The sequence below is a fragment of the Arachis stenosperma genome, chromosome 3 (genome assembly GCF_014773155.1).
Source record: "Arachis stenosperma cultivar V10309 chromosome 3, arast.V10309.gnm1.PFL2, whole genome shotgun sequence".
Taxonomy (NCBI): domain Eukaryota; kingdom Viridiplantae; phylum Streptophyta; class Magnoliopsida; order Fabales; family Fabaceae; genus Arachis; species Arachis stenosperma.
Genome location: NC_080379.1, coordinates 3,269,739 through 3,282,141, shown reverse-complemented (window position 1 = coordinate 3,282,141; position 12,403 = coordinate 3,269,739). Strand labels below are relative to the sequence as shown.

The 12,403-nt window shown below is 31.9% G+C and overlaps 3 protein-coding genes across 6 annotated transcripts; 2 read left to right on the top strand and 1 right to left on the bottom strand.

Annotated features, from left to right (window-relative positions):
• Positions 1-1,581: 1,581 nt before the first annotated feature.
• LOC130966487 (protein CLAVATA 3-like) lies at positions 1,582-2,420 on the top strand. The gene is made up of 3 exons (XM_057891298.1): positions 1,582-1,801; positions 1,891-1,946; positions 2,043-2,420. The coding sequence occupies exons 1-3, from the start codon at positions 1,732-1,734 to the stop codon at positions 2,163-2,165; spliced, it is 249 nt and encodes an 82-aa protein (XP_057747281.1). The 5' UTR covers positions 1,582-1,731; the 3' UTR covers positions 2,166-2,420.
• Positions 2,421-5,818: 3,398 nt separating this feature from the next.
• On the top strand, positions 5,819-9,595 carry LOC130966485 (lysine-specific demethylase JMJ30). Of its 4 annotated transcripts, XM_057891297.1 has the most exons (7): positions 5,819-6,434; positions 7,010-7,219; positions 7,598-7,732; positions 7,825-7,968; positions 8,408-8,500; positions 8,576-8,631; positions 9,069-9,595. In XM_057891297.1, exons 1-6 carry the CDS (start codon positions 5,952-5,954, stop codon positions 8,597-8,599), a joined length of 1,089 nt encoding a protein of 362 aa, XP_057747280.1. In that variant the 5' UTR covers positions 5,819-5,951; the 3' UTR covers positions 8,600-8,631; positions 9,069-9,595. The 4 variants fall into 4 exon arrangements, 2 of the variants coding, with proteins under 2 accessions (XP_057747280.1, XP_057747279.1); XR_009081270.1 differs by having other exon boundaries at positions 8,408-8,631; positions 9,069-9,253; XR_009081271.1 differs by lacking the exon at positions 9,069-9,595 and adding an exon at positions 8,861-9,037 and having other exon boundaries at positions 8,408-8,631.
• Positions 9,596-9,986: 391 nt separating this feature from the next.
• Positions 9,987-12,403, bottom strand: LOC130965200 (IRK-interacting protein-like). Its single transcript, XM_057889927.1, has 2 exons — positions 12,144-12,403; positions 9,987-11,663 (listed from the first exon to the last, which is right to left on the bottom strand). The coding sequence occupies exons 1-2, from the start codon at positions 12,354-12,356 to the stop codon at positions 10,134-10,136; spliced, it is 1,743 nt and encodes a 580-aa protein (XP_057745910.1). The 5' UTR covers positions 12,357-12,403; the 3' UTR covers positions 9,987-10,133.

Below are 12,403 nucleotides of genomic sequence, written 5' to 3'. Positions count from 1 at the left end.
AGTTTATCTAATATATAATCTAAAAATACACGTTAATATTATTATTTTTATTTTTACTTTAAATTTTAATATATGTTCTTAAGATGAGAAATTCTAGGGACCAATTATAGTATAAGCCAACTCAGTTAACTCTTTTTTGTTTTTAATTTTGAAATTCCAGACAATAGGAGTAGTGGGAAGTTGTTTTATTTTTTTATGTAATTAGCATATTTTTCAAGAAAAAGTATAGGGAGTTAATGGCCTAAGTGTACAATGTGTACAATTGAGGTTTAAGAAGTATTAAAGATATAATCATTAGTGTTACGTTGTCTTGTTAGGTTACGTTTTTGGGATGAGTGGGTTAATGACATGATATTTTCGATCCTTATATTATGAATAGTATGAGTGATGTTCATTTAAAATCAGTTACTAAAGTCAACTACCAATATAAAATACATGTTAAAATATAAATATATATTAAAAATAAATTAAATCACACATATATTTATACAAAAACATATTGATAATTGATTTTAGTGTACAAATAATATTTTTATTTTTAACTAATTAATTATAATTGACTATACCATAAGTTGGTTCTTTAGCAGAATCTTTTTAAGATACATGTTAATTAAAATTTGAAATTAATATTAACTTTTTAAATTTTTAAGTTTTTTATTTTTATTTTCCATTAAACGTATTATTTTAAAACTAAGAAAATCATTTGTTAGTTTTAATCATTACTACTGTTAGTTAACTGTTATTGTTAAGTATAAAATTCAGAAGAAAAACTAATTCAGTTAAAATAAAATAGCATCATGCAATTTATCGCATGTGACATGTATCCATTGCTAGTTGGAAGCTAGAGCATTGGGTTGAAGAAATTTATCAAAAAAGAGAAACATATACTCCTATATAATAAGAGTTTAATTTTAATATATATTGATAGTATAAAATATTTTATATAGTCATATAATTATAAATATTTTTTTATGATTATTTATATAAGTAATATAAAAAATAATTAGATAATTAAATATATGTGTAAAATGTATCCAAATTAAATTCATATGATAATTAAGAAAAAAAGAAGGCGTTGGCCATTTGAAGGGTTCAACTTGAAAGAGAGCGTGAGAGACACAGAATAGAAGAAAAAGGAGTAGCAGCACGGCAATGGCGTGATGAAACTGGGCCCACCCAAAATGATTGGAGGTGGGCCCTCACTAGAACAAACCAAGCCTTTCTAGCCTTCCTACCAATAGAAAAGATCCACGTGTCCGTTCATTTCACGCCGCCAACAATCCTTCGAGGATGTCCTTCCGACACGTACCTGACTATCAAACGTCCCGTATTACCTAGGAATAGTGTTCAGCCGCGTAGCAACTAAAAATGACACGTGGCCCAAAGTTTTCCAATTTTACCCCTAGAAAAATATCTCTTTCAATTTGTAATTTTGGAACATCAAGAGACCTAAAACCGTAAATTCACCTCCAATCACTGTGGAAAACACTGTAATTTCTACAGAACCCATTTTGCCCCCGTTCCTTACACAGTATCAACATCACATCCCTGAAAAGCATCCCCTTATTTTTTGCCCCAAAGAAAGGGAATAAAAAAAGAGGTTTAAAAAGGAGGAATTTTCAAAAAAGACACAACAAAAAAAAACCTTCATTTGTTCTGTGCTGTCTAGTAGTAACGTTTGCTACTACTACCACCACTTTGAAGAGGTTGTGTCTCTTCTCATAAAAAACAATGTCTACAAATATGGCGATGATCCTCACTTTGGTGATTTCGTTACTCTTTGCTCAACCCTCTACCTCAAGTGAGTTCAACAAACACTACTCACTCTTCACTCTTCACTCCTTTTTTTTTCTTTGCAGGGTTAAAAAATAATTATTGTTTGATATTCAGGTCGTGTATATGGAACAAACTTGGCAGGAGGCAAGACCATATCAACAAGCATAGAGGTAAAAAATTTATATATATGCCATGATGATTTTAAACTTTCAAATTTTTGAACACTTCTTGCCCATAATTTTTTAATTATTATTATTATTATTTAGGTTGGAAGATTTGGGAATAATGGAGGTGATCCTAGTGTTGGAAGAGTAGTAGAAGATTCAACAAGAAAAGTCCCAACGGGACCTGACCCTCTTCATCACAACAACAACCCTTTACGCCCTTAATTAAAGTTAGCTACTGATTTTTTTATTAAGTAAAAGCTTAACTTTATTATATATCTCTCTTTGATGGTGAACACTACTGATTATTATTATTATATTATTATTCTACTTGATGTACATTTTGCTAAATGGCTTCTAAGGCATGTTTTGTGCAATATGCTTAGCTTGCTTGCTATTGTAAATAATCAGAAATAGATATATATTAATTAGTAATTATGAGCAATGAATGGTACAATTAGTATTAATTGTATTTTTTCCTGGAATAGGTATGGACTGAGAATGATTAGTGATGTTGCGTGGCTTGTACAGTGAATAGGAATAGTAGTGGAAATTAAAAGGTCACCTGCAAATTAGTACAGTTCTCAGAATTGTTCTTTTGTTTCTTTCATTTATTCTGAAATATCACCTTCTGGATTTGGTCCAGCTTTTCCACCGCCATCAAATACAAGTGACAAATTACAACATCATTTCCTTCAATTTCCAAAACTTTGTTTTTTTTTTTCAAAAAAATATATTTTACTACCTAAAATTAATTCAAAATCATATTAACTAAAATTTTGATTTAACTCTTATAATTTTTTAATATTATAATTTTAAATTAATTAACTGATTTAAAAAAATATATATACTCTAATAATTTTTTAGTTCATATTTTGTTATAAATTGACACGTGAAGATAATATATGTTACGAATTGTTACATAATTTGATATGTTTGGTTAAATATATTTGACTAATTAATTTAACGGTTCATAATATTTTATATAAAAATATTTTTATAAAAAACATACTTTTTTATAATTTTATATTTTATGTGTTCAATTTATTCTTCTAATAATTTGATGTAAAATTTTAATTTTTCCAACCTTTGTTATATTTTCATATTTTGTGTGTTCAAATATGTACAACGTATCCATGAAGATTTAATTGTTGTCACTCATGAAGTTATGATAACACTATTACTGTATATATGGAATATTTATTTCTGGAGAAAATATAAATGGTACGGACTCTCTTGATTTATGAACAATACGTGAAAAATCTTGGACGAGATCGAAGATGGAGTTTGGATATCTTGAAGAAAGCAACAGCCTCTTACAAAATATATCGTTTTGGTAATCATGTAATGATATTTATTATTATCTGCATATATAACATCAATAATCAAATATCGGCAGAGTTTATTGCTTTCTTTAGTAGTATTATTGTACAAAAGAAAAAGACACATCACTTATGAATGTGATTCATTCATTCGCTAATAATGAATGAGTAATAAATGGACACCGTGTCCCGGATTGTGTTCTCCACTACCTTAATATTGCAATGCTAGCATGTCGACAAAAATAAGAAAATAACACCAAATAAGAAAATATATTTGTACCTGAAAATAATAATAAAAGGTATATATAAATATTGATTTGATATCATTGTGATTTTGTGAAAATGTAAAACAAGTTTCACATACACACACATATTAATATGTGAAGTTTAACTTCTTTTGGTCCTTTCGATGTAAGAGTTTAGAAGTATAAATTTCTTTAGTTATATTGCTTAGTTGATGAATTATATATCTCAATTTTTCTATATATAAGTTTATATTCTTTTGGACTAAGTTCATAACTTAATATATTAAGTTATATTATTATTTTCAATAATTGAAATTAAAAAATTTATAATTTAACAAACAAAATGTGTTATTTACTTTAAAAGATTACGGTTCCAGTCTCCTATCTTTAGTAAAAAAAAAAAAAAAATTAGATACTCAATCATTTAAATTACCATAAAAATGTGTTTATGCATAATTCAATTTTCATGTCATGCTTTATATTAGTTGGTAGTATCAAATAAGGTGCAGTAGTCACCAAAAAAAATAAGGTGCAGTATTGCACATCTAAAGCTTCTTCTGAAATAATCTTGACTAGACTAGGCCATCAAACTGGTGAGTTCGGCTTGTTTAGGTCAAGCTTACATAAACTCGTGGATTAAAAAGTTAATTATTTTAAATCTGTTTTATTCACTGATCATAATATTTTCAGCCCATATTATTTATGGCCATTCTGATAAGTTAAATAGGAGTTAATTCGAGTAAAATAGTTAAATTTGTCTTTAGAATATTACTTATTTTTTAAATTAATTTAAAAAAATATTTAATCAAATTTATTTTTCAAATATTTTAAATTAATCGCATTAGTTCTTCTGTCATTTTCTTTGTTGATGGCTTTAAAATGTGTTAAGTGATACTACAACAGATACATAAGAGTCTTAATTAAATATTAGTATAATAAGTTTATAAAATTAGATCAAATCAAAACCTAAGTGATGAAATAACTTGAGGTATTAGAATCTCTCAAATTGAGGTTGATTTAATTTAATTTGATAAATTTATCATGTTAATCGCCAATTAGAATTACTAAATATGTGTTACGGTGTCATTTAACGTGTAACATCAACAAATTTTAATGTCGTTTGTAATGGAAGTGACGAAATAATTAAAATGACTAATTTAAAATATTTGAAAGACGAATTTGTTTAAAAAAATTCCAAAAACTAATTTAAAAAATGAGTAATCTTTTGATAACTAATTTGACAATTTATTCGAACTAACTCGTTTATACTTTTATTCTTTTTTTTAAAATAATATTTTGATAAACAAAATTACTTTTAAATAAAAATTTTAAACAAATAATATCCTTTTAGTTGATAAATTAAGTTTTCAGGGCCAAATCATAAAAAATATTGACTGAAAGTTTTTTAAAAATTATAAAAAAAATTAAATGAATCACCCGTTTAATTTGTTATTTATTTGAATTAGTTAGATTAAATATATTTAACTTAAAATTTAAATAGACTCCATTTTAAAGACAAAATTTACTTATTTAAATAAATGGACTGAGCTAATAAATTTAGTCTATTTTAACCTCTGTTCTTAAGAATTAAAGCATGTCTTGCTAGAAAGTTCATTCGAATTCAAATCCTAAATACGACTAAAAAATTGATATAAAACCTATAGGAAAAAAAAGGGTGGTGTGTCTTCAACACAGAAAAACAAAACAAAAACAAAAATATCTCCATTTCCACTGTTCATAGGAAAAAGTAGAGGAAAAAAATATCTCTCCATCTCCACCAATTTATTTGTACGATAAAAAATCATTTAACTTGTATTAAATTAATTATTAACGTAAAGATATTTTACATGAATATTTATATTATTATATTAATAAAACGATTATATTTCATATTTATCAGTTGGATCATTATTTAAAAGAAATAACTTTATTAAAATATTTATATTTTACATAATCAATATAAAAAAATTATTATCTTTTATGACATAATATTATATAATTAAATATACATATAAAATTATTTTAACGACACATTAAAATTAAATTATTATATATTATTATATTAATAAAAATATTGTATACACAAAAATCAACATATATATATATATATAAATTATTTATTTTTATATTTTAATATATATTTTTTATACATGTTATTAATTTAAAATTGATTTTTTATGTAAAGTAACATGAATTTTTTATTGAAAAACAGTGTGAAATTTTTTTATAAGATTTTTTTGGTGAGTATAAGATGAGATTATAAAAGAGTGTGAATTAATAATTTAGAATAATTAAGATTTATGAGTCGTAAGATACTTAGAGAAATATCTCAAAGTTGTGTCCAAATATCAATCACTTTTTGGTACACTCAGACACACACCACAACACTCCTATAAAAACCACGCGCCGGAGCTTTTCTCTCCACCGCGTCGCCGCCGCAGACCATGTCGTCAACCACCACCCCTCACGGTGGAGACTTCGACACGCCGACACTGGATATGGAGTCAGCGGAGCTCCTCCAAACCATATCGGAGCACGGCGGCTACGCCTACGTGAGAATGGCATCGCTGGCGGCGACCGGTGACGTCCGGGCCGCGGAGGCGGCGCTGGAGATGGCGTGGGAGCAGCTGCACTCAGGTCCGTGGCAGTCGGTGCTTCCAGTGTGGCGCGACGCGTACTCGATGGCATGCCTCCACGTGGCAAGGCACCACAACGGTAACGGCGAGTTCAAGGAGGCGCTTAGGGTTCTTGACATGGGGATCATCATGGGAGGGACGCTCCTCAGAAAGGATTTGGACTCTGCGATAGAGAAGGTTTCAGAGAGAGCCAAGAGTTCCCGTAGGGTTTCTGAGGGAAGCTTCGAAGAAGGTTCGGTCAACAACTCCGAGCAACGAAGCCTTGTTCATCCGGAATTTCATGTGTCTCAGGTGAGGTCCTTCCTCCAATTTTTATTTATTTATTTATTTATTTTTATCATGTTCTTGCAAATGTGCATTATTAGTCTTTGAGAATCTAAAATGATCAATGTAGCCCTAAAACCATTTTGCAGCTAAAATAACTGTCAAATACAACTTAAGCAATGTAAAAAAACAAATAAAATAAAAAATGGTGCCAGAATAGTGGTAGTTTACACAAGGACACATCGTGCTATTTATTTTTCTAATGTGAAATTGGTCTCTCTGAACCCCTTCAAGGGGAAGTTACTATTATGTTTATAGGATGTTTAGTGCTATACTTTACAAAACGTATAGGTCCCTAGAGTATTATTGCCTAAATTTTAGGAAAAAGTCAATGTATATTTTTAGAGATAGAGAGGAGAATAGGGTTGAATTTCACCAAATCTTAGTGGAATTGAGTGTAATAATTTGCCCTTACGTATATAGTGTGAACAATTTGAATACAAATCTTGGATATTAATCCTTTGAATACAAATTACGAAATTTGGCTTCACATTTGTGATATGGCTTTTCTAATATTTATGTTATAGCATTTTACTCTGTAGGTGCTCCAACTTTTACCTATCAAGTCCCTTTCTTCTAAGATTGTGGAGAAGAGATCTGGTTTGTCGCTGGACAAGTTCTTGAAAGATCATTACCTGGCTGGTACACCGGTTATCATCAGTGATTGTATGGTTCACTGGCCGGCCAAGACAAAATGGAACAACATAGACTATTTGCTGAGAGTTGCTGGTGATCGTACAGTTCCCGTCGAGGTAATTGCTCATCTTCCATTTATAGGTAAAACTAAAATAAATATCTTGTTGATGATCCTTTGTACCAACTAGGAATTTTCATGCAAATAATCTATGTGCATTGCATATGGTCCATTTGTATACTCTGTTTTTCTAGGTCCCAAATTGCCTTGTTCAAAATTTCTAGGACCATTTTCAAAGTTCCCTGTTATGCATCTCATGCTACATGCATCGCAAGCTAGACTGTTGAAGTTATTTAGCTGTCTACAGGAATTCCACAGCCAAACATGTAAACACACAGAGGGTGGGGGTTTGGAGTGGAACTTATGTATGTATACATATTTTTTTCAATATCCATAAATATTGAAAGAAAAAGGGTAAATGCAAAATTCTTTGTAGGTTGGCAAGAACTATTTATGTACAGACTGGAAGCAAGAGCTAATCACATTTTCAGAGTTGCTTCAGCGTATAAAATCCAATGGTGGTTCTCCAGGGGGTCCTACATATCTTGCCCAGCATCCATTATTTGATCAGGTACTTATAGATGAATATAGATCGTTTCCAATTCAGACTTTTGCCATATTGCATACTAATAATGAAAGTAAATGACATTATTGAAATGGCAGATAAATGAGCTCAGAAAAGATATCTTTATTCCTGACTATTGTTTTGCCGGTGGAGGGGAGCTAAGATCTCTCAATGCTTGGTTTGGTCCAGCTGGAACAGTAACGCCATTACACCATGATCCACATCATAACATACTAGCTCAGGTAACTTATTATGTCATTATATACTTGCATTACTAAGGTGATGTTTGTGATCTGTGAGATTTGCTTTTGGTGGTAAAAAGAGGGAAGGGAAGGTCTTGATTCTTCCCTTCCCTTCTGAACTCCAACTAGAATCACACCCTAAATAAAGTTATCTTCTGGTCTTCTGGATCATTGGGATGGACTTGTTGATGTGCCTCTCGCTAGTTAAAGTATGATTTTCAGACTTACTATGGTTCATTTTAAGAGAAACCTTTAATATATTGGATGATATCAGGGTTTATGTAATATCCTTGTTATTTAAATTGTTTGAGGAATGTTCCTTTTTATTAATGGAAAAGAGAAAATTGCCTCATCTATAATTCATACTAATAGACATATTGTTCCAAGGATTACTGTGCACCACTTTGAATGTATTTATTGTCATTCTCTATACTTTCAGGTTGTTGGGAAGAAGTACGTTAGGCTTTACTCAGCATCTTTGTCTGAGGAACTTTATCCCTACTCGGAGACGATGCGTACCAATTCCAGCCAGGTATTTTGTTTGTTGAACTATATGACTGATTGACCTTCCATGCAGTCTGCTTATGACTTTTGCTTGGAAGCATAGCACTATGACTGCATCCCAATCTGAATGGCTGAAAACTCTAGAAGTATTTCATTAATGTAATTCTCTTCTTTCCCTGTTCTCACATTATGTGTCTGAGCTTTTATCCTTGCACAGGCCACAGATTGCCCTGGCAGTCAAGTGATGTACTTATTTTTTAACCGCAGATCTACTATGAAAATGGATAATTGTGAATGAAAATGTTCCTTTTGTAAATCCAATGCTTATTATTCATTAGACTTCTGCTACGAAAAAGTAATATAGAATTTGGATTGGATGGGGTTGTAGTATAAAGGAGGATTTCCATGTTGATTTCCAGTCAATCGTGCTGAGTGTGTATGGAAAATAAATTTAGTCCATGAATCATGTTGCATAATGGATACAAATATATCAGGTGTTGATAATTCTTTTTCTTATAATTTAATTTGTGTTTATTATTGTTGCTATTTCGAAAAATGTGTCCCCATGTTGATTGGAATTATCTCTTTGTTTGAAGGTTGACTTAGATGACATAGATGAAAGGAAGTTTCCTAAAGTGCAAGACTTGGAATTTGTAGACTGTATTTTAGAGGAAGGTGATATGTTATATATCCCACCAAAGTGGTGGCACTATGTGCGGTCCCTAACTACAAGTTTCTCAGTTAGCTTCTGGTGGAGTGAGGGTGAATGTTCAGATGCACCCTAATGTGGCATCACTTTGATGTTCTAGAATTTCATTCTTTCTTAGTGTAAGAACTGAGCTTGTTAGACATTTTTTGGCACTTGTTTCTGGCTCTCATCTTAATGATGAGAAATATTTGAACAATTGACTTTGCATCAAATGCTGGGTTGAGTCACCATTGAAAGATGCAAAGTGAATATGCCTATCATTGCACCAATGATATAGTATTAAAGGACAAACGTGTAATAGAGGTCCCCAATTGGGTGTTATGCACTCTAATGCCCTTAAATTATTGATCATGAAAGTGTGTGAAACGCTGTACCAAACCTAAACTAATCTAATATTTTATTGATTGACGTTAAGCATACTCTCCATCTGTACTTAAAGCAACTAGTGCGTAGTATTAAATTCCTAAACTAATCAAGCTTTTGCTTTTGCTGCAACATCGTTTCTGGCTATATTTTCTGTTAGGAACTTTAGAAAGCTTCTTTTTATCTGATGATGGGAAAAGATAATAATGAAATACGTCGATTTCTGAGTTCCAACTGAATCACAGATGATTTTTCCACTTTATTTTTAAGGGAATGTTTGTTTCATTAATTTTTACCCAACAATTTTTTTTTTTAGTTACTATAACTGAAAATCCAAATTACTGTGTTGAGAAAATTTGAAAGTTTCATCATCACATTCAGTTTCCTAACATGGTTATTGTACATTCTTTATGACAGAAGTGTATACAGTAATATACTAATATGACATACATTTGACTGAATATTAAATCAATTTGAACAAACCATTGATACATTTAGCTACAGTTACTGAAAATGACACAGATTAAATAAAAAAGCAAGGGGAAAAAAAATTCAATGTGAAAACAAAAACTATTTCCAAACTGTTAACTTAGGCTACAGATTTGTACCTGCAAATAACTTTACACCTCAAGACCCTATCCTGAACAAAAAACCCTGGCATCACCATGATCTTAACCCTGCTTGGACCCTGAGATCTTGGACACATATCTTCCATGTAATGAGGATCAAAGTTTCTATTTTCTTCAACCCTTAAAATTCCCAATGGTGGATTGAAAGAAAATGCAAGCAAATGCATCAACCACATGCATTTTGCTGCCACAAAGAAAGATTGAAGGAGTTGTTCAGGCCAAGGTCTAGTCCAATTTAGAGTTGTGTTAATACAACTCATTTTTTGGTCACAGAACTTGCTAAACTCTTCACTGTAGTACTTTGTTCCCTTTCTTAGTACTTCATTCCAGCTCAAGTTCCTAAGGGAAACAAATGATGAGAACTGCACTCGCCGATCCTGCTGCGGATCCAGCAGTTTTGGGCAGCCATTCTTTTGGAACACGCAATTCTCGAAGTCTTGGTAGAGACATTGGTTTATGAAAGCTTCAAAGTGGTATAATACTGCCTTGGAATACTTGGCACTCAAGGAAAGCTTATATGGTTGAAGAAGCAAGTTCAAATGTTGTGTCAAAGATTGATCAGTTTCGTCGATGTTGTTTATAAGAGTCTTACAGAACTGCTTTACTGATAATCTTGACTCTGATACTATCTGCAAGAATCCTTCTACCATTGCTTCCTCGCTCACCGGCATCAAATTTCCTCCCTTTTTATCAAACTTTTTCTCCATTTGAGGATTATTGAGCTGTTGTTCACAAAGATGCTGAGAATCCCTTGCTTGCATTGCTTGCCTTAAAGCTTTCTTAAGCTCCTCACAATAACCCTCCAAGTACTCCAGTTTCTGTTTCAGCTCGCCGAGCGAAGACCTCATCTCAGAAACCTCCATTAAGGCCACATCTCTATTCTCATTTGCTTCCATCAACTCTTTCTTCAATGACTCAATAGACATGATTCCCAAGTCCTTAAGAACCTGAGAAACATCCTCAGATTCTGCGCGACTCGGGGAATTCTCATTCTTATTAGTCTTCTTCTTTAGCCGAGGAAACAACCAAGAAATCATCCCCTTGCTTTTCTGTTGAGATTGAATAGATGAATGAGAATCCGTGACCGGGACAATACTAGTGGAACTCTTGCTGGTCCTTGCAGTCTCAAATTCGCTTGTTATGACAGCCGGCTTACATTGATTGCACGACGATACAGAATTGAAGTCCTCCAAACTGTTTCTTCTACACTGCAAGTATTCATTGGCAGGTGATGATGCTTGAAGAACAGTTATGTGATTTGCACAAGAACTGGTTGCAGATTTGCTATCATCAGCACCTGGGCATATGTGAGATTCTATGTTGGCAAAACCATAAGGAAGTCCCTTTCTTGAACTTGATTTCTCCTTGTAATATGGTACAATCGCTTCCATGGTGTGTTCTAGAACATTCTCATCCCAACTATCTGAAATTGTCAGGCTTTTCAAGTGGTTCTGATTATTGTAAGCTGGTAGTGGATCATCCTCATAGCTCTGTCAATGATTTTTCCAAATTTAGAAACCCATCATCAAAATTGAAAAAAAGGAGAACAAAAGAAAGAGGATATTAATTTTGAAGTTACACTAATTATCTCATAGATATTAAATTAGAAAAAAAAAAAAAAAGCGAAGTAAGGATTATGTATATAACTACCACAACAGTGGGGCATGTTCTTTTAATAAGACCAGAGTGTCAGAATTTATCAACATCACAAGTGACATAGTTCAAGTCTTCAAGAGAAAAGAGAATGATAAGTAGTAATAAATCATAAAACCAAAACAAAAACGAAATCTTGTTTATAATTATTGCTAATTCCATAAATTCTAACACGAAGAACAGAACAAACACATTTCGAAAACACTGTCAAATTACTTTGAACAAAATATCTTTGATAGCATGAATTTGTGCATACCCAATTGGAAAAAAGAAGAGAAGAACAAAAAAAGAAGGCAACTTTACGAATTGGAACATACTGGGGTGAAAACAGGGTAATCATGAGCAGAGAAATGAGAAACAGGGCGTGAAACAGGGGAAGGTGAAGGGAATCTAGCATTGGATGTGGTGTTCCCTCTCATCAAAGTTGCATGAAGTGCTCTTAGCTCCACAGCTTTGGCTATGGCGTTCTGAATTTCCTGCCTTGACAATTCAGGGTTTCCATTCTTGTCGTTGAAAGCAGTTGAAGCCATCAAAACAGAACACAACAGAGTGGAACATGAACAAATTCTCACAAAGA

Bases quoted from the DNA above. Each gene is read 5' to 3' on its own strand.
- LOC130965200 (XM_057889927.1), bottom strand. From the start codon at position 12,356: ATGGCTTCAACTGCTTTCAACGACAAGAATGGAAACCCTGAATTGTCA. The intron at 11,664-12,143 runs GTATGTTCCAAT...AATCATTGACAG, and splicing joins ATTACCCTGTTTTCACCCCA to AGCTATGAGGATGATCCACT.
- LOC130966485 (XM_057891296.1), top strand. From the start codon at position 5,952: ATGTCGTCAACCACCACCCCTCACGGTGGAGACTTCGACACGCCGACA. The intron at 6,435-7,009 runs GTGAGGTCCTTC...TTTACTCTGTAG, and splicing joins CGGAATTTCATGTGTCTCAG to GTGCTCCAACTTTTACCTAT. The intron at 7,733-7,824 runs GTACTTATAGAT...TTGAAATGGCAG, and splicing joins AGCATCCATTATTTGATCAG to ATAAATGAGCTCAGAAAAGA.
- LOC130966487 (XM_057891298.1), top strand. From the start codon at position 1,732: ATGTCTACAAATATGGCGATGATCCTCACTTTGGTGATTTCGTTACTC. The intron at 1,802-1,890 runs GTGAGTTCAACA...TTTGATATTCAG, and splicing joins TGCTCAACCCTCTACCTCAA to GTCGTGTATATGGAACAAAC. The intron at 1,947-2,042 runs GTAAAAAATTTA...ATTATTATTTAG, and splicing joins CCATATCAACAAGCATAGAG to GTTGGAAGATTTGGGAATAA.